The 22,028-nt window shown below is 40.1% G+C and overlaps 1 protein-coding gene across 1 annotated transcript in view; it reads left to right on the top strand.

Moving 5' to 3' along the window:
• The window catches only part of UGGT2 (UDP-glucose glycoprotein glucosyltransferase 2), a 382,432-nt gene that overhangs the window by 187,152 nt on the left and 173,252 nt on the right, over nt 1–22,028 (top strand). Inside the window, exons 21-23 of the mRNA XM_075852393.1 lie at nt 1,847–2,053; nt 4,783–4,914; nt 21,747–21,871. Coding sequence (XP_075708508.1) covers nt 1,847–2,053; nt 4,783–4,914; nt 21,747–21,871 — 464 coding nt within the window. The remainder of the gene's footprint in view (nt 1–1,846; nt 2,054–4,782; nt 4,915–21,746; nt 21,872–22,028) is intronic.

Raw genomic sequence — 22,028 nt, 5'->3', positions numbered from 1 at the left:
TAAAAACGTTACTGTAATCTACATTGCAGCGCAGATCTGCTGCAATAGCAGATAGGGGTTGCAAAATCTGGTGACAGAGCCTCTTTAAACTTACCAGAAATTTGCGAGTTAACTCCATGTGCTTACTTTAACAATCCAGTTTTCCAGTTTGCGTTGCTAAATGCAGTCTGGCTGCTGAGTTGGCAGCGTTTGGCAGACACAAGAATGTCAAGATTGGGCAGCCCCTTCTTAGTGCCACGGTGCCCTCTGTACATACTGCCACGGTGCCCTCTGTACATAATGCCACGGTGCCCTCTGTACATAATGCCCCGGTGCCCTCTGTAGATAATGCCACGGTGCCCTCTGTAGATAATACCACGGTGCCCTCTGTACATACTGCCACGGTGCCCTCTGTACATACTGCCACGGTGCCCTCTGTACATACTGCCACGGTGCCCTCTGTACATACTGCCAAGGTGCCCTCTGTACATAATGCCACGGTGCCCTCTGTACATACTGCCACGGTGCCCTCTGTACATACTGCCACGGTGCCCTCTGTACAAACTGCCACGGTGTCCTCTGTTGAAACTGCCACGGTGCCCTCTCCTCCCCCATAAATGGCACCATTAGGACTCCCTCTAGGAGTGAAATCCCCAGCCAGAGCATAGGCCTGGTATTCCGCTCCTAGAGGGAACCCCTGATGTCACTTTCCATATATGGACAGTGACGTCAAGGGTTGCCCCAAGCACAGCGCTTAAAGTAGCACTGTGCCTGCGGAGTACTTGGCAAGCGGAGGAGCTCCCTCTGTTTCTCTGCTCTGAACAAATGCTGAAGCAGGGAGCCGACGGTTCATTACATCAGCATTGGGTTCAACTGTATCTGATTCCTGAGGACACAGATACAGTCGAAAGCCAGACATACCCCCGGCCGCCCGAGACAGCGGGACACCGCCCATGGTCCGGGACTGTCCCGCTGAATCCAGGATGGTTGGGAGGTATGTCCCAGGGGGAATGTAGCGATATCTACAGGGGGTGTTTGTGAGGATGATATCTACAGGGGGCTGTGTAGCCATTGCTCACCTACCACCAACAGATGGTGCTCCTTTACGACGTCATGAAGGAGCTCCATCGCATTCCTCCTTCGGCCTGCTCTCTCCTCTCACGAGGGAACTACTGTGCCCCGCCGGACGCAGATGAGACCCTCAGGGGCCGCGAGTTTGAGGCCCCTGTTCTAGACGTATGTAACTGTATGCCTATATAGTTGTAAACACCTGCCATTGCTTCCCATATATATATATATATATTACTAGTCCTCCTTAGAATATCATTAAAAAGTTAATTTATTTCAGTAATTTAGAAAGTTAAACTCCTATTCTATAGATTCATTACACACAGAGTGATCTATTTCCAGCATTATTTTTTTTTTAATGTTAATGAGTATAGCTAACAGTTAATGGAAACATAAAATTTAGTCTCACAGAAAATTGGAATATTAAGATATAAGCCCAATATAAAAAATGATTTTTAATACCGAATTGTTGGCCTACTAAAGTATGTCCAGTATATGCACTCAATACTTGGTCGTGGCTGCTTTTGCACGAGTTACTGCATTATTGCGGCGTGGCCTGTGGCACTGCTGAGGTGTTATGGAAGCCCAAGTTGCTTTGATAGCAGCCTTTAGCTCGTCTGCATTGTTGGATCTGGTGTCTCATCTTCCTCTTGACAATACCCCATAGGGGCTTAGGTCATGCGAGTTTGCTGGCCAATCAAGCACTGAATCAATGTACAAGTTAAGATCCTTTCACTTTTGACATTGTTCTTCTTGTTTTATTACTCTAAAGACTTTTTTTTATTTCCTCTATTGTTAGAAAAAAAGCAGCACTGCTCGACTTGGAATCATAAATAATCCCACCTCCAAAATGACTGAAGAAAATACATTAATATCCCGCGCCATTTGGGCTGCACTTCTCACACAGAAAAGCCATAACATGCTGACGTTTTTTACAAAGCTTTCAAAAGAAGAAGCTGTGGATGCACTTACAAACGGGAGGAAAATCAAAGAGTTCCTAATTTCGGTAAGCATGCGTTTATTGCTTTGTGAATTCTGTCAAGGTGAGTATACATTAGCTACAGACATACATGCAATTAAATTAAACCAGCGGTTTTATTCTTCCCTACCCCAGGAAATAAGTAGAAAGCATTTTTATTTCAAATCTTCTACTTCAAATATTTTCAATATATATTCTATCACTCAAGTCCTTTCCCTGCTATATAGGTATTGGTAAAAACAATAGTTGTGTTGCTTCTCACGTGGTCCCACATTTCATCATCACTACTACTCGCAGGTTGCCGCTATCGTGACCCAACAGTGGCAAGAAATCCAGACCTGCTGAATTTCTTGATTGTCGGGTCGAGGCAACCTGCAGGTTGCAATGTGACCACATTTACTTTAAAACGTGCGATGCAGGCAGGGGCACACAGCGATCTTTGGCCGTGTGGCCTGATTCACACACACACACACACACACACACACACACACACACACACACACACACACATACACATACACATACATACACACACACACATACACTTACACACTTTTTTCCCCAAAAATTGCTTGGGTATTGCCAAGACCTTAAAGGGACAACTGAATTTCTTCCCTGTAAATCACATTTTCATTTAGCTTTTTGAAGACAGATATTTAGTATACTTCCTCTTAATTTACTTTATAGTTGTCCTTCTTTATCGATTTTTTTCATTAAATCTAATTAGAGTTTGGAATATCTATCTCTCAATTTATAAAAGAAAACCCAGTTGTTCCACTGGATTAGGGACTGTCTTTGTGTTGCCTGTATGATTGGAACAAATCAAAACTGAGATTACAAATGTGTCTTTGATGTTTGAAATATGTCCTGCCAAATAATCCATGTTCATTTTATACAACATGCTACATTATTGCTTATATGAGTAAGGTAGGTAAGAGTGGACTTTCCCCTTTAATACATGACTGTATTTTCGTTTGTGTACGTATTCGTTTCTGTAGAATATGATATGCTAACGTATTAAAAAATGCCCATAGCTAATATCAGTTTAGTGCTTTTAAGATCTGTAAAATTCAAGCTGTACAGTCTAAGTATGGAATTGATTTCACAAATGAGTAGCTAGATTACCTCATGAATGAGTAGACAAAAATTGTGTATTCTGCATTGCTTCTGGTCTCTGACCCTTTCTCAATGCAAATGCTAATCAAGGTTCTGAAGGACTTCTTCTTGCCAATCAAAACTTGGATATAAAGTCATTTCTAGAATTTACATATAGATTAAAACTGGAACATTATTTTTGAATTTAATTCAATGATAGATCTCCTTTCAGTCATTACAGCAATGTTAAAGCACCGTTTACATAAGTGTACAGTATCAGAGTCACCGGTTTTAAAGTGTAGCATTAAAGACTATAAAAATAAGTGCATCTGAAGTAATGATCAGTTAGTCCCACTTAAGGAAGTGTTCTTGTCATAACATTGCATTAGCAAAGGTTAGATATTTTTGCTGATCAGTTATGTCTCATTGAGTATGGATGTTCTAGCTATATTTTTGGAACTTCTGAGCAAGAGTGGATAGAAAACAGAATCATTAAATTCACAAAATGAGATTTTCAGATTAATCTAAGAAAGCTGTAATTTAAATGGAGTCTGACTCATGGATGAGCTATTTAAGAAAGACAGTACATCTGTATACCTACCTTGTTTTTTTAAGCAACTTCGCAATAGAATGGTATAATGCAGCGCTGAAAGGAAGGACTGTAGTAGACCTATTTATTAGCTAAAAACATAATTTTGCCTTGGGTATAACGGTTTTACATCTTGAGTTTTTTCCAAAAATTATAAACTAGGAATTATTTTTGTACTTTTATATATACATAACCGCAAGCATATGTAAATACACCACATACGTGGACAAGAGTCACATGTAGATGAGAGCTGTGCTGATATATGTTGACCAGTAAAGTGGTGCATCCCACCAAAGTTAAGTCTATAAACCTATAAAGTCATAAGACTAGGCACCAATATATTATAGGTAGACAAATATATTAAAAATGATGACATTTTTTATTTATTTATATATTTCTTCCAGTAAAAAGTCTTTATTCCATTACTCCCTATTATTTTCTTCATCTTTGCTCAGATGTTTGAAATTTTAATTACGCACCAAGCATGCTGAATCTCATGATATCCCATTATATTGGTTTATAGAATGCATAACAATTGATTAGTATCCTGCAACATCACTAGCAACATGAAATTGTTATATAAGGAAAATGTATCATTTCAATTTATAATGTCTGTTTGTTGATTTGTCGATCTTCATTGTTTCTTAATGCATTTAGGACACATGGACCATATACTCATCGAAGCAAACCATAAAATGGTTATATTTTGTTGCATATCGCTCACAAAAAAAGTTGTTCTAAAAACACAAAAAAGAACTTAAAATTTGTATGTGAATCTAAAATATATCCTACCATTCTCTCACAGCTATTGTCTAGAACCTGTGTTTTTAACATTTACAATAAAATAATAATTAAAAAAACAAAACATGCACAGAAAAATGCCATGGGTGAATAAACCCTGATAGCCCATTACTTCTCAAAGACCACCTCAAATTTAAATGTTTTTCTTATAACAAATTATCAAATGTTAAATACTGTCAAATATTATTTACATTTTTACTGGGGCCTTGTCATTTTTTGTGAAATATGTATGTTTTGTAAGACAAAATCATTTATGTTTTTGTTTTTTCAGGAAATGGATGATGATGCTTTTGAAAAGAAGTATAATACCATGGGAGTAGACCTACTTCGCTCTCAGGAATTGTACTGTCGAGAAGTTCTTAAACTATTGCCTGGACAGATGGCTGTAATCAGCAATGGAAGGGTAAGCTTAACGAAGTAGAAAGTTTAGGAAGAAACATTATAAAAAAAACTATGAATCATATCTGCTAATGCCAGAGATACTGCTGTTTATCATAAATCTACCCTACAGTATGTGTGAATGATTGCTTGTCTCTTTTCTTACAACATGTGAACTACTATTTATTTAGCACGCTCGGCTCCTGGACAGGTTTCTTATGTTACCTAACAGCTTAACCGGTTAAGGTTTTCTTCAAGGAGTTTATCAACTTTTTAGAAAGTCCAGTTTTCTTCTGAAAGTTTCTTGAATAAGTAGGAACAAAATAAAATTAGCATTTGTTTTTTAGCGAATTCGTCCGTTTATGCAAGCATTTCTAATACACAGTATACATAGTTAGTACAGTTGAAAAAAGACACATGTCCATCAAGTTCAACCAAGGGATGGGAAAAATTTCTGCACAGGTTCCATCTCAGACTCTGACCACAGCATAGCGTATGCCTCCTCAGCACTAACTAAACAAACTGATTTTTTTTAAATATATTTTTTTATAACAGATTATGTATATCTATAGATGTATCTAAATAAATAAATAAATATATATATATATATATATATATATATATATATATATATATAGTGAAGGAAATAAGTATTTGATCCCTTCCTGATTTTGTAAGTTTGCCCACTGTCAAAGACATGAACAGTCTAGAATTTTTAGGATAGGTTAATTTTACCAGTGAGAGAGAGATTATATTTAAAAAAAAACAGAAAATCACATTGTCAAAATTATATATATTTATTTGCATTGTGCACAGAGAAATAAGTATTTGATCCCTTTGGCAAACAAGACTTAATACTTGGTGGCAAAACCCTTGTTGGCAAGCACAGCAGTCAGACGTTTTTTGTAGTTGATGATGAGGTTTGCACACATGTTAGATTAAATTTTGGCCCACTCCTCTTTGCAGATCATCTGTAAATCATTAAGATTTCGAGGCTGTCGCTTGGCAACTCGGATCTTCAGCTCCCTCCATAAGTTTTCGATGGGATTAAGGTCTGGAGACTGGCTAGGCCACTCCATGACCTTAATGTGCTTCTTCTTGAGCCGCTACTTTGTTGCCTTGGCTGTATGTTTCGGGTCATTGTCGTGCTGGAAGACCCAGCCACGAGCCATTTTTAATGTCCTGGTGGAGGGAAGGAGGTTGTCACTCAGGATTTGATGGTACATGGCTCCATCCATTCTCCCATTGATGCGGTGAAGTAATCCTGTGCCCTTAGCAGAGAAACACCCCCAAAACATAATGTTTACACCTCCATGCTTGACAGTGGGGACAGTGTTCTTTGGGTCATAGGCAGCATTTCTCTTCCTCCAAACACGGCGAGTTGAGTTAATGCCAAAGAGCTCAATTTTAGTCTCATCTGACCACAGCACCTTCTCCCAATCACTCTCAGAATCATCCAGATGTTCATTTGCAAACTTCAGATGGGCCTGTACATGTGCCTTCTTGAGCAGGGGGACCTTGCGGGCACTGCAGGATTTTAATCCATTACGGCGTAATGTGTTACCAATGGTTTTCTTGGTGACTGTGGTCCCAGCTGCCTTGAGATCATTAACAAGTTCCCCCCGTGTAGTTTTCGGCTGAGCTCCCACCTTCCTCAGGATCAAGGATACCCCACGAGGTGAGATTTTTCATGGAGCCCCAGATCGATGTCGATTGACAGTCATTTTGTATGTCTTCCATTTTCTTACTATTGCACCAACAGTTGTCTCCTTCTCACCCAGTGTCTTGCTTATGGTTTTGTAGCCCATTCCAGCCTTGTTTAGGTCTATGATCTTGTCCCTGACATCCTTAGAAAGCTCTTTGGTCTTACCCATGTTGTAGAGGTTAGAGTCAGACTGATTAATGGAGTCTGTGGACAGGAGTCTTTTATACAGGTGACCATTTAAGACAGCTGTCTTTAATGCAGGCACCAAGTTGATTTGGAGCGTGTAACTGGTCTGGAGGAGGCTGAACTCTTAATGGTTGGTAGGGGATCAAATACTTATTTCTCTGTTCACAATGCAAATAAATATATATAATTTTGACAATGTGATTTTCTTTTTTTTTTTTTTATATAATCTATCTCTCACTGGTAAAATTAACCTAGCCTAAAAATTATAGACTGTTCATGTCTTTGACAGTGGGCAAACTACACTACTGCTAACAAAAAAATAAACCGCTATTGATATATACCGTGTTACACATCAATACACTCTATTTTTTTCTTCACAGTATTCTTCTGGCATCAATTCTCTCAAAGTCTCGTCGTCTCCTCACACTAAAACAATGTGTGAGGAGAAGAAAAGAGGCAGGAGATTTGCTGTCAGAAATGTCAAGATAAAAACAAATGTGATCGCTGTGATCACATGTTCATGGACCATCAGATTGATCCCTGATACTCTGCCCAGTGCCCAGAGCTGTTGGTAACAGCGTGGGCACAGGGCTGTGTGCACACGATTTCGTGCTCACTATATTTTACATTGAAATGCAAGTGATCGCTGTGATTGGTTGTCACAGTGATCACATGTTCAGGGTCAAAAAGATTGGCCCCTGACACTCTGTTAGCAACAGCCGGGGCACAGGGCTGTGTGCACGCGATCGCGCGTGCACACACTCTGAAGTGCTGCCGTAATTAGTCTATACGGCAGACTTCAAAGACCCCTTACTGCTGGCCTTAAAAATACAGCCAGCAGTCGGGAACCTGTAAAGTATGCTAGATGATTGTCCAAGTAGATTTTTAGGGTCCTTTTTGCATTGGTCCTAACTATAATTGTTTTATGTTTTATGTCTTTATGTATACAACGTTCAGCCATAACATTTAAACCACCTACCTAATATTCTGTAGGTCCCTAAAGGTGTCCTGTGGTATTGGGAACCAAGATGCTAGCAGCAAATCCTTTTAGTTCTTTAAATTGCGGAGTGACGCCCCCATGGATTTGGACTGGTGATTCCAGCACATCCCACAGATGCTCGATTTGAATTGAGATTTGGGGAATTTGGAGGCTGTCAACACTTTGAACTCCTAGTATTGTTCCTCAAACCATTCCTGAACAATTTTTGAAGTGTGGAAGGGTGCATTATCCTGCTGAAAAGGCCATTGCTATTAGGGAATACCGTTGCCATGATGAGGTGTTCTTGAACTGCAACAATATTTATGTAGGTGATACATGTCACCGTAACCTTTCACAAGAATCCCAGGACCCAAGCTTTCCCAGCAGAACATTGGCCAGAACACAACACTGCCTCCGTTGGCTTGCCTTCTTCCCATAGTGCATTCTGGTGTCATCTCTTCACCAGGTAATCAACATAATTCACCCTGGCGATCACATGATTACGCCTTCCTTCTATAACCAGCATTCACCTTTTCCAGCCGTTTCTGCCACAGTAGCTCTACTGTGGGATCGGACCAGATGGGCTAGCCTTCACTCCCCACGCTAATCAATGAGCCTTGGTGTGCCCATGGCCCTGTTTTGACAGTTTATAGGTTGTCTATAGCTTGCCCTTCTTTTTTATTTTTTTCAGCAAATCAACTTCAAGAAGTGGCTTGTCACTTGGTGCCATAATATATCCCGCCTTTTGACAGGTGCCATTGTAACCAGATAATCAATGTTATTCTCTCCACCTGTCAGTGGTTTTAATGTTCTGGTTGAATGGTGTATACAGCGCCAGCATATTCTGGGCTTGACAAATAATCAAAAATTACAATCTAAATGTACTGGGAGAACAGACATATTTGGTACGAGGTTATAATTTTTATCCCCGCACCTTGTTTTGTCAAAGGGATTATAAATAAAGCTGCATGAACTTGTCAACCATCTAGTATTTGAACCCAAATGGATAGAAAGTGCAGAGAGATGCAACAAGGGTAGCTAGCTGAGGAAATACCAGGGTGGAGTGTAGATATTTAGGACCGGGTTGTTCATGGGACATGGACTATGGTTATGTAGAATAAGTATATTTGAAGAAATTTGTTTTCAAGGCACGTTTAAAACTAGGAATGTAAAGACAAGTCTGATGGTCAAGGGCATTGAAACACACAGAATAGATGCAGCACGGGAAAAGTCCTGCAGATAGGAGTGAGATGATGTATTAAAGGAGGACAAGAGTCGTAGAGCATTAACTGAGCGAAGACCAAGAATGGGTTGGTAAACCGAGATGAAAACAGAGCTGTATGAAGTTGCAGCATTGTGGGGAGCATTGTGGACAGGGAGATGCGGTTTGAATTTTTAATTCTGTAAGAAACAGGTAACCAGTCTAATGAGCAGCAGAGAGCATTGGCGCTAATATAACCACTAGATAGAGAGATCAACCTGACTGCTGCATTCATGATGCATTGAAGCGGTGCCAGCGTGTTTAATGGAATGCCAGTTAGTAGCGAGTTACAGAAGTCCAGATGAGAAATTATTTGGGCCTGGATAATGAATATCCACCTTATAGAAATTATATAACTTATCTCTAATTAGTCGCTGCAGTTTTGGTCAACCCTTTCTAATTAAGTAGGTCCCTCTGAATGCTTGTCACGCATGGTTCGTTCATTGAGACCCTGTTATTAGCTGTTGTCGTCTAGGGATTGATTAGTGTTAATTATTAATTTTATGAATATACATTTTTTTATATATAAAAAAACTTGCGGACATAAACAACCTAATTAACAGAAACTAACAATTGAATGCACTCTTAAGGTTTGCAAGTATCTATTAGCAGTAGATGGAAACTTGGTAGAGATCTAGGACTAAAGCAGGGGTGGGCCACTTGGTGGGCTAGAGATGAACTGTAATGAAACATGAGGTTCTTAATCGCTTTAGGACTGGCCTAGTTTGGGTTTTTAGGGCAAAGCATTTATTTCTATTTTTTTAGTTTTTTTCATCGTCACTCCAAGAGCCATAACTTTTTTATTTTTCCGTCAATTAAACAGTTTGTGGGCTTTTTTTTTTGTGGAACGGAATTAAGATTTAATTGGGGTGCACAAAACTTTTATTATTTTTTTTGTTGTCGGGTGGATAAAATATAAATTTTTCTGTTTTCTGCCTCTTTATTTTTTTTAGTTCCACTAAGGAACTTCACAAATTGATTTTCTGATTGCTTTTTTTAATGCATTGGTATACACACTCTAATTAATGCTTCTGTGACCAAGTGATCACCATGATGTAACTGTATATTTTGGTGGCTTAATGTAAGCCAATCCCCGACCCACAGTTACATAATGGTGGCTGAAACTAATTAAGTATTCGTCCCAAAAGTGACTTTAAAGAGGCTCTGTCACCAGATTTTGCAACCCCTATCTGCTATTGCAGCAGATAGGCGCTGCAATGTAGATTACAGTAACGTTTTTATTTTTAAAAAACGAGCATTTTTGGCCAAGATATGACCATTTTTGTAGTTATGCAAATGAGGCTTGCAAAAGTCCAAGTGGGTGTGTTTAAAAGTAAAAGTCCAAGTGGGCGTGTATTATGTGCGTACATCGGGGCGTTTTTAATACTTTTACTAGCTGGGCGCTCTGATGAGAAGTATCATCCACTTCTCTTCAGAACGCCCAGCTTCTGGCAGTGCAGACACAGCCGTGTTCTCGAGAGATCACGCTGTGACGTCACTCACAGGTCCTGCATCCTGTCAGACGAGCGAGGACACCGGCACCAGAGGCTTCAGTTGATTCTGCAGCAGCATCGGCGTTAGCAGGTAAGTCGATGTAGCTACTTACCTGCAAACGCTGATGCTGCTGCAGAATCAACTGTAGCCTCTGGTGCCGATGTGTCCTCGCTCGTCTGACACGATGCAGGACCTGTGAGTGACGTCACAGATCTGCACTGCCAGAAGCTGGGCGTTCTGAAGAGAAGTGGATGATACTTCTCATCAGAGCGCCCAGCTAGTAAAAGTATTAAAAACGCCCCGATGTACGCACATAATACACGCCCAGTTGGACTTTTACTTTTAAACACACCCACTTGGACTTTTGCAAGCCTCATTTGCATAACTACAAAAATGGTCATAACTTGGCCAAAAATGCTCGTTTTTTAAAAATAAAAACGTTACTGTAATCTACATTGCAGCGCCTATCTGCTGCAATAGCAGATAGGGGTTGCAAAATCTGGTGACAGAGCCTCTTTAAATACATTTCCTCAAAATAATTGTGCAAAAAAAAAGTGTTATAACCACAACAACAACAGAGGCCCCCAGGGGACTATGGGTATACAATTTACTGCTGCTTTAATCCAACACTTGTGGATTGAAGCATTCTCATTGTTAAATTAAGAGTCGATGACCTGTAAGAGAATTTACTGTGCCTATAGATCGCAATCTACTGTTTGCCTACCTAGGGACTACAGTAACTGGAGTTTTGGCAGAAAAGACTGTCTCAAGAATCTATGCAGGGGAAAGGAGGTACTTAAAGGAAATGTGTCATCAGAAAATTACCTATTGTTTTATCGGGCTTTTATGTACACCTCTTGAAATTGTTTTTTTTTTTTTAAGAAATATGTCCATCAGTGTGTTTGGTGCAACTTTTCAAATACTTTTTATTAAAAATTATTTTAACTTTTTGACATACAGCTGCTTTGTATTCGGCATACAGAGCGGCTGTATCTTGTGCTGAGACCTGAATCCGTCAGCTCAGCGGCACTGACGGGTTCAGTGCCAGCGGGCCCTGAGTGTCACTGACATGCATGATTGAGCTATTACCAATCACATCTAAGTTCATAACTTAGATGTGATCGATAACCGATGTATTCACGCAGGACTTGCTGTCGCTGAACCCGTTAGTGCCACTGACCTGACAGACTCCGGTCTCAATGCAGGATACAGCTGCTCTGTATACAGGATACAAAGCATCTGTTTCTCAAGAAGTTAAAATAATCTTTAATAAAAAAGTATTTAGAAAGCTGCACCAAACACACTGATTCAAATTATTTTATTTTTTTTATAAAATGGCTAAGGTGTACATAGCCTTTAACCCCTTAATGACCAGCCAATTTTAAACCTTAATGACGAAGGTATTTTTTAAGTTTTTCCATCGTCGCATTCCAAGAGCTATAACTTTTTTATTTTTGCATCGACATTGCTGTATAAGGTCTTGTTTTTTGCGGAAAGGGTTGTATTCTTTAATAGCACCATTTTGGGGTACATATTATTTATTGATTAACTTTTTTTGGGTGGGGGAATAGAAAAAAAACTGAAATTTCGTCACACTTTTTTGCATCCTACATCTACGCCATTTACCGTGTGGTATGAATAACACAATAACTTTATTCAGCGGGTTGTTACGATTGCAACGATACCAATTCGATTTTGTATGTTTTACTACTTTTACACTGTAAAAACGCTTTTTTTTTTCAAAATGATTTGTTTTCGTGTCTCCATATTTGAAGAGCCATAACTTTTTTTTTATTGTTCCACTGATGCAGTTGTGTGAGGGCTTTTTCTTTGCGGGACGACTTGTAGTTTTTATTGGTACCATTTTGGAGTAAATGCGACTTTTTGATCACTTTTTATCAAATTTTTTTAAAGTCCAGATTCACACAAAACAGCAATTTTTCCATTGTTTTTTATTTTATTTTTTATGGCGTTAGGGACGCGGCGATACCAAATATGTGTAACTTTTTTGCTTTATTTAGTTTTTTTTAGTAGTAAAGCAGTTTGTAAGGGGAAAAAATGTTTTTTTTATTTTTTTTTATTAACTTTTTATTCAACTTTTTTTTTACTAGTCCCTAGTACCTAGTCATCCGATCGCTATTAGGCTATGTTCACACGGGGTATTTTGCCGAGTTTTTTGACGCGGAAACCGCGTCGCAAAACTCGGCAGAAACGGCCCGAGAACGCCTCCCATTGATTTCAATGGGAGGCGTCGGCGTCTTTTTCCCGCGAGCAGTAAAACTGCCTCGCGAGAAAAAGAAGCGACATGCCCTATCTTCGGGCGCTTCCGCCTCTGACCTCCCATTGACTTCAATGGGAGGCAGGAGAAAGCGTATTTCTCGCTGTTTTATGCCCGCGGCGCTCAATGGCCGCGGGCGAAAAACGGCGCGATAATTGCCGCGAAAATCGGCGTGCAGGGAGAGGAATATCTGCCTCAAAGTTCCAAATGGAATTTTGAGGCAGATATTCCTCCCCCAAAATACTCCGTGTGAACATAGCCTTATAATACACTGCAATACTTTTGTATTGCAGTGTATTACTGCCTGTCCGTTTAAAACGGACAGGCATCTGCTAGGACATGCCTCTGGCATGACCTAGCAGGCATACACTACAGGCAGACCTGGGGACCTTTATTAGGCCCCCGGCTGCCATCGGAGACACAGACACTTGGCGATCTTCTCGCTGGGTGTCAGTGGGATGAGAGGGAGCTCCCTCCCTCTCTCCAAAACGCCTCCGATGCGGCGCTCGCTATGGAGCGCCGCATCCGTGGGGTTAAATGGGTGAGATTGATACTTATATCGATCTCACCTGTTTGAGCAGGGATGCCCCAGCCCTCAGCTACATCTGGTAGCTGAGAGCAGGGAGATTGAACGGCTCCCTGCTCTGTTTATTTATTCTGATGCAGCGCCGTAAAAAGGCTTATGCATCAGAATAAAGCCCATTAGTGGCCGCCGTGAAAAAGGCGTATTGGCGGTCACTAACGGGTTAAACATATTTAAAAAAAATTGGTGAGGTTTTATTTACATTTTCCATGTCATTGACCCTGAAATATTGCAGTATGCACTCTGGCCACTGACCATCACAATAGACTGACACTTCCTGTTCTGTAAAGATCACTCCTCAGCAGTCATTCTATTATCACAGGCAGAATTATAGATAACGCAAAATATACAATTGACAATAAGTGATAGTCACAGCTCTCTTCCTCCTCGCTCCTGCACAATGACCTCTGCACAGGTTACAGAGCATTCCTAGTACACTCTCCAATAGAAATCAATGGTTACTTGGTGAGCAGAAGCCTAGACAGAGGGGCCGCTGTGGATATAGTGTTTTTGGACTTTGCAAAGGCATTTGACACTGTCCCCCATAGACGTCTAATGGGTAAATTAAGGACTATAGGTTTAGAAAGTATAATTTGTAATTGGATTGAGAATTGGCTCAAGGACCGTATCCAGAAAGTTGTGGTCAATGATTCCTACTCTGAATGGTCACCGGTTATAAGTGGTGTACCCCAGGGTTCAGTGCTGGGACCACTATTATTCAACTTATTTATTAATGATATAGAGGATGGGATTAATAGCACTATTTCTATTTTTGCAGATGACACCAAGCTATGTAATATAGTTCAGACTATGGAAGATGTTCGTGAATTCCAAGCGGATTTAATCAAACTAAGTGTTTGGGCGTCCACTTGGCAGATGAAGTTTAATGTAGATAAATGTAAAGTTATGCACCTGGGTACCAACAACCTGCATGCAACATATGTCCTAGGGGGAGCTACACTGGGGGAGTCACTTGTTGGGAAGGATCTGGGTGTACTTGTAAATCATAAACAAAATAACAGCATGCAATGTCGATCAGCTGCTTCAAAGGCCAGCAAGATATTGTCGTGTATTAAAAGAGGCATGGACTCGCGGGACAGGGATGTAATATTGCCACTTTACAAAGCATTAGTGAGGCCTCATCTAGAATATGCAGTTCAGTTCTGGGCTCCAGTTCATAGAAATGATGCCCTGGAGTTGGAAAAAATACAAAGGAGAGCAACGAAGCTAATAAGGGACATGGAGAATCTAAGTTATGAGGAAAGATTAAAAGAATTAAACCTATTTAGCCTTGAAATGAGACGACTAAGGGGGGACATGATTAACTTATATGAATGGCACATACAAAAAATATGGTGAAATCCTGTTCCATGCAAAAAAACAAGGGGGCACTCCCTCCGTCTGGAAAAAGAAAGGTTCAACCTGCAGAGGCGACAAGCCTTCTTTACTGTGAGAACTGTGAATCTATGGAATAGCCTACCGCAGGAGCTAGTCACAGCAGGGACAGTAGATGGCTTTAAAAAAGGGTTAGATAATTTCCTAGAACAAAAAAATATTAGCTCCTATGTGTAGAAATTTTTTACTTCCCCTTTCCCATCCCTTGGTTGAACTTGATGGACATGTGTCTTTTTTCAACCGTACAAACTATATGTAACTTCCAGACTATTGTTTCCTATGATCCATGTAGCTGCTGTAAAGCAAATCTCCGAACTGCTTTTCACAGAGCAGAACAGCAGCTCAGGTAAGATAGCCGCCACAATCATCAGTTACAGAAAATCAAAAAAATCTACAATCTGAAAATAAAAATAGATTAGGAAAAAAAGGAACATGTTTGACTATCTGGTTTTAATCCATTGAAAAAATATAGGTGCTACATTCCCTTTAGGCCTCATTCACACGAGCGTATCAGATTCACACGTGTGAAAAACGCTTGTGAATCTGGTCAGTGTGTGTTGTGTCATGCATCCGTGTGCTTTGCGAGTGGTATGCGTTATTCACTCTCTCACAAAGCAGATTTTTTTATTATTATGTTCAATTGAATTGATGCGTTAATCACGCACCGCACACGGATGTGCATCCGTGTGCAGTGCGTGGTTTTCACGCACCCATTGACTTGAATGGGTGCGTGATAACTCACCAATATAGGACATGCAGTGAGTTTCACGCATCGCACTCACGCTGCGTGAAAAATCATGCATGTGTGAATGGCCCCATTGAAAACAATGGGTCCGTGCTCTGTGCGTTGTTTCAACGCCCAGCTCACGGATGTGATTCACGCTCGTGTTAATGGGGCCTTAGGCACATGTGCAGCCAGATACCAAAGACAAAGTAAATCTGCCCCAAATACACTATATGGGTAAGTATTGGGACACCTACACATTACACCTACAGGATATTTTATAACATTCCTTTTTAAATCCATAAACATTAATATGGAGCTATTTTCCCCTTTGCATCTAAAACCGCTTCCACTCTTCTGGGAAGGCTTTCTACAAGACTTTGGTATATGTTTGTGGGAATTTTTGCCCAATTCCCATGTTGAGCATTTGTGAGGCCAGACACTAATGTTGGACGAGAGGGACTGGTTCGCAATCTCAATTCTAGTTAAAGAGGCTCTGTCACCAGATTTTGCAACCCCTATCTGCTATTGCAGCAGATAGGCGCTGCAATGTAGATTACAGTAACGTTTTTATTTTTAAAAAACGAGCATTTTTGGCCAAGTTATGACCATTTTTGTTGTTATGCAAATGAGGCTTGCAAAAGTCCAAGTGGGTGTGTTTAAAAGTAAAAGTCCAAGTGGGCGTGTATTGTGTGCGTACATCGGGGCGTTTTTAATACTTTTACTAGCTGGGCGTTCTGATGAGAAGTATCATCCACTTCTCTTCAGAACGCCCAGCTTCTGCCAGATCACGCTGTGACGTCACTCACAGGTCCTGCATCATGTCAGACGAGCGAGGACACATCGGCACCAGAGGCTACAGTTGATTCTGCAGCAGCATCAGCGTTTGCAGGTAAGTAGCTACATCGATTTACCTGCAAACGCCGATGCTGCTGCAGAATCAACTGTAGCCTCTGGTGCCGATGTGTCCTCGCTCGTCTGACACGATGCAGGACCTGTGAGTGACGTCACAGCGTGATCTGGCAGAAGCTGGGCGTTCTGAAGAGAAGTGGATGATACTTCTCGTCAGAGCGCCCAGCTAGTAAAAGTATTAAAAACGCCCCGATGTACGCACATAATACACGCCCACTTGGACTTTTACTTTTAAACACACCCACTTGGACTTTTGCAAGCCTCATTTGCATAACTACAAAAATGGTCATAACTTGGCCAAAAATGCTAGTTTTTTAAAAATAAAAACGTTACTGTAATCTACATTGCAGCGCCTATCTGCTGCAATAGCAGATAGGGGTTGCAAAATCTGGTGACAGAGCCTCTTTAATCCCAAAGTTATATGATGGGGTTGAGGTCAGGGTTCTTTGCAGGCCAGTCATGGTCTTCACCAAAGTCACTCAACCATGCCTTTATGGACCTTGCTTTGTGCATTGGGGCACAGTCATGCTGGGACAGAAAAGAACCTTCCCCAAACTGTTCCCACAAAGTTGGAGGCATACAATTGTCCAAAATGTTTTGGTATGTTGGTTCATTAGATTTCTCTTCCTGGAACTAAGGGGCCTGGACCAAACCCTTAGCATTATCCCCCCTCCACCAAACTCTACAGTTGCCATAATGTAGTCAGGCAGGTAACGTTTTCCTGGCATTCGCCAAAATCCAGACTCGTTCATCAGACTACCAGATAGAGAAGGGTGATTAGTCACTCCATAGAACACATTTACACTGCTCAAGAGTTTAGTGGTGACCTGCATTACACCACTCCATCTGACTCTTGGCATTGTGCTTGGTGATGTAGGGCTTGCATGCTGTTGTCCCCAGCGCACAGTTTTTGTGCGCTGTTCATGGCTGAGGAAATTTGGAACTCTGCAGTTGAGTCAGCAGAGTGTTGCCGACTTTTATGCACTATGCGCCTCAGCGCACACAGACCCCGCTCTGTAACTTTACGTGGTCTGCCACTTTGTGGCTGAGTTGCTGTGATTTCTTAAACGCTTTTACTTTGCAATAATACTACTTACAGTTGATCAAGGAATATTTAGGAGGGAAGAACGTTAACAAAATGACTTAGGCCTCATGCACACGACCGTAGCCATGTGAACGCCCGTGATTTTCGGGTCGGCCAGCCACAGAGTGACAGCCACGAGCCGCCCGCCACGGCCATTATTTTCAATGAGCCCGGACCGCAGAACACGGCCGTAATAAGACTTGCCCGTTCTTTCTGCGGTGCGGGCTCCTGGGCCATGCACGGACCGGGAAAACCACGGTCGTGTGCATGGCCCCATAGGAATAAATGGGACCGCAATTCTCCCGTGGATTTTCGGGGGAATTGCGGCCGCAAAAGCACATTCGTTTGTATGAGGCCTTATTGCAACAGTGGCATCCTTTTACAGTACCACGCTGGAATTCAGTGCGCTATTTAGAATGACGAGGTGCTTGCTTTTATACACCTGTGGCAATTGGACTGAATGAAACCCCTGGATTCAATGATTAAGAGGTGTGACCCAATACTTTTGTTCATATAGGGTGTATCCGGTCAATATGTTTTAGACCGTGTAAACTTAAACTAGGCAGTCAGAGGATGAACCAAATTTATGACAGTGGTGCATGCTATAGGGTAAATCTGCATCTAACTAGACATACTAGACCATTTTCTCCTCCTTGTACCACCTTTATTTAGCTTAATTTGTTACAGAACTTTAAGCCAGATCTTTGGCGCAATTTGGTGTATTTTATGCCGCTTTTTCTTAACTTTTTATGAAGTATCTAGAGAGGTGTGAACATCTGTTCTAAAATTAAATACGCCAAATTATGGCGCATTTTGCACAAATTCTAGCAGCAGACACCTTAGTAAATCTGCCCTATTGTTAAGGATTTGTTAACACAATTTTACTTTGAAGAATAGACTGATCGTAATCTCTCGTGTTTCCTTCCAACATCACTATTGTGCTTTGCGCTTTTTATTATATCAACCTCCTAGAATACTTATTGGTTCTGTCACATTTACTATTATAATGTCTATATGCTGCAAAGGAAATGCAACACATCTGTTAGTGTACATGGCAACATAAATGTATATTTTTAATGCAGCGTGCTTCCCTTTAGCTACATTTAATCCTTGGATGGAGTGAAAGTGTTGATTCTTTGTAGTTTTGGAAGAAATATGGCCTAATCATAAGTGTATGCAGTTAAAGAGTGTTAAGTGCTGTGGTTTATGGGCTATCTTGTGCTGCTGTGCATGCCATTTAACCATAAATAAGGGTTTACAGGCAATTATTACACTGTGCTTTGAAGATAATTATATAAGTATTTAATGGATAGTTTAACGCTTCAAGTAAATTTAATGCATTTTATTTTCACATTATCGCAAAGATATAAAAATTTGCATTCTTTTTTACTTTTTTTCTGCCTTGTTTTAAGTTATTTTGGCAATTATTCCTGCAGTGAGCTAAAACAGTTTAGTTTTATTTATTGTGCGATCTGCGAAATGATTTCTGGCCACTGGCTTATGCAATCTATAATGGAGCAGACGTGAAATGAGCTAGCATAGGGCCACACTACCAATTACACATTTTATATTTTATCTGCAGAATACTCTGGGCAGCTGCATTAAGTTGTTATGGTTGTGTGTGGAATTATTTGTTATATACTCAATATATAAGTCCTGAAAGGAGAAAGATTTTTGACAATGTACTGGTAGTGTGCCATGTGGATAAAAATGCATGCATTACCATGGTTTTTCTATGTGTTTTTTTTTGTCCGCACTACAATTGCAGGTAAAACACGTATTTCGCCTTAAATTACCAGGCAGACAAAAACTGAATAGAAAAAAACAAGTAATTTGCAGGGAAAAAACTTTTATACCAGCACATGCAAATACACACTGACGATCAGAACAATTTTACAATCATGAATGAATAGTGTAGTACCGTGTTAGCCAGAAACAATATGCAATGTTAAATACTTGTGTCAAAAAAGACAAAAGTATAGAATGTATGATACCTTTATTGGCTAACCATAAAAATTTTATATGCAGCTTTCAGAGCACACAGGCTCCTTCTTCAGGCATTTTAGAAATGAATGACTTAGAAAAAAGCACAACATATAAGATGTTACACAAAGACAATTAGTACATGAGATGATACATCATTAAGATAAGCCGGGGCAATAAAACGGAGGTTATAGGGGTGATGACTTAGGAGTTAAGGCATCTGGAGTCAGTCTGATGGAGGATGTGACGTGTGTCCATGTAGTGGCTCATAAATCCTGGCGTTAGATTGAGGCCTTGTGTCAATGACTGGAATTGTATCATCATCTTGAATTCCCAAATTTTTCTCTCTCTGTTGTTTTTAAAATGACCCTTTAGTATTAGGACTTTTAAATCTGCCAAACTGTGATCAGGTCCGTAGAAGTGTTTTCTCACGGGTGTATCCACCTCCTGTTTTATTGTATGTCTGTGTAGATTCATCCTGGTTTGTAGTTTTTGTATGGTTTCTCCAATGTAGATTCCTTTAACTATGCACCTTGTACACAATGTCATGTACACTATATTGGAGGATGTACATGAGAACGTGCCAGTGATTTTATAGTTCTGCTGCGTGTTTGGGATGTGGATGGTGATTGATGACAAGATGCAAGACCTGCACCAACATCTTATCATCAAACACCATCCACATACCAAACACGCAGCAGGACTATAAAATCACTGGCACGTTCTCCTGTACATCCTCCAATGTAGTGTACATGATCCTGTGTACAAGGTGCATCAATAAAGGAATCTATGCTCTGTACTCTGAAAGCTTGCATATACAACTTTTATGGTTAGCCAATAAAGGTATCAGACTTACTATACTGTTGTCTCTTTTGACACAAAAGTATTTAACATTGCATACAATCATTATTGATAATTGTTACATCTATTGTTATAAAACCATTCTATTCTATACATTTTAAAGATCTGCTCTATTTGCCGTTCATTCTTAATCTTCATGTCTATGGCCAGCTTTAGAAAATAGAGGGCATTTATGTTGTGAAATACATAATTTTATGAGATGGCAAGAATGGTGCAAATATATTAAGATATTCCAATATTTGCCGCAACTTCCTCGACATGTTTATTTCCTCTTCCTTACACCGCCTCATGGTTGACATACTTTACATTAATATTTTGCACCTCCACTTAGTGACACCCCTTTTTTAGACACTTTCAAAACTGTCTAGGAAGGTGCAAAAAAAAATCTAAAACACATAATTGGTGCACACCAGTACTCCACTTTTTTTGGTGTTATTTCTGAGTACGGAGACCTGACCGATTAGATGAATCCATTGTGAAACAGATCCTAATGATTCCTGATGGATCCCAATGGGTCTGTCATCAGGTCATGTTGTTTTCTTTTGTCTTTCAATGACAAGAATTTGGCAATTAAAAATCTACATAAACACGACAATTTTATTTCCACAAAAATTATTTATTTTTTTCCTTCTATCTTCATCTTGATATTTTACAGTTCCACTATTGTATCTACTTGATAAAAAAAAATGTAACCCTCGTTAAAGAAGCATAAACTCTGAGATCCTACAGTATAAAAAGATAAAAATTGCTCACTATGTACCGATCGTGGCCTGGGTTGGTAACAGCCATTTCGCTAGGGATCACGATACTGGCACATTTTAAGTGTAATCACTTAATTTCACTGTGCTCTGCCGTTTTTGTCACTGCCATAAACTTTGAATAGAGTGGCAGGGCGCATTTATGACTGCCACTCCATTCAACTCCTTCTGGCAAGTGGTCTTGATTCTTGAGGGAACTGGAGACATGGAACCCACCGTTCTGGCAATTGGTGGGGTCACAGTGGTCATACCCCCACCGACCTAACATCCACTGGATAGGTGATAACTTGTTACAACTGAAATAACCTTTTAAGCCTAGATCAAGCTCAATATCCATGTAATCCATTATGTTTTTATCCATATGTCGCGAAATCCTGCATCCGTTATTTCTACCACCTGATCCTGCTCTGCACATACACTGACTAGTAAATCATTGTAAAATTTGTCTACATTAAATATCCCTCTCTAAATAATGTGGGAACAACATGCATTTATGTGATAGTCCTTGGCTTTTCTGTAGCAAAATATATTCCAGATTTGTTTCGCCAAACTACAAGTATATTTCAAAGGACGTGCAAATGTTCTTAATGGTTCCCAGTCACTGTGTTGAATGTATTGCTTATTTAATCTTTTGTTTCTTGCTTTTGATTTTAGATACTGAGTGATGTTGATTCAAATGACTTTCACGAAGAGGACTTTCATTTATTGGAAAAGATTATCTATACTACCTCAGCAGAGAAAATAAAAAACCTTGTGAAAAAGATGGCAGTGTCAAAACGGTAACATAATGTCTAGCATAAGAACCACTGCGAAAAATACTTAAGTTATGCATTACATGCAAAGTAAAGTTTATAACCCTACTAAGGTCGCTGGAGCTGGTTGTTAATTACATAAATAATTGCTGTTAACCCTTAAAACATCGCAACCAATGCTATC

This window comes from Rhinoderma darwinii, chromosome 2, assembly GCF_050947455.1.
Source record: "Rhinoderma darwinii isolate aRhiDar2 chromosome 2, aRhiDar2.hap1, whole genome shotgun sequence".
Classification (NCBI taxonomy): domain Eukaryota; kingdom Metazoa; phylum Chordata; class Amphibia; order Anura; family Rhinodermatidae; genus Rhinoderma; species Rhinoderma darwinii.
Note: the sequence above shows the minus strand (reverse complement) of the source record. Positions and strands in the feature narration are given on the sequence as shown.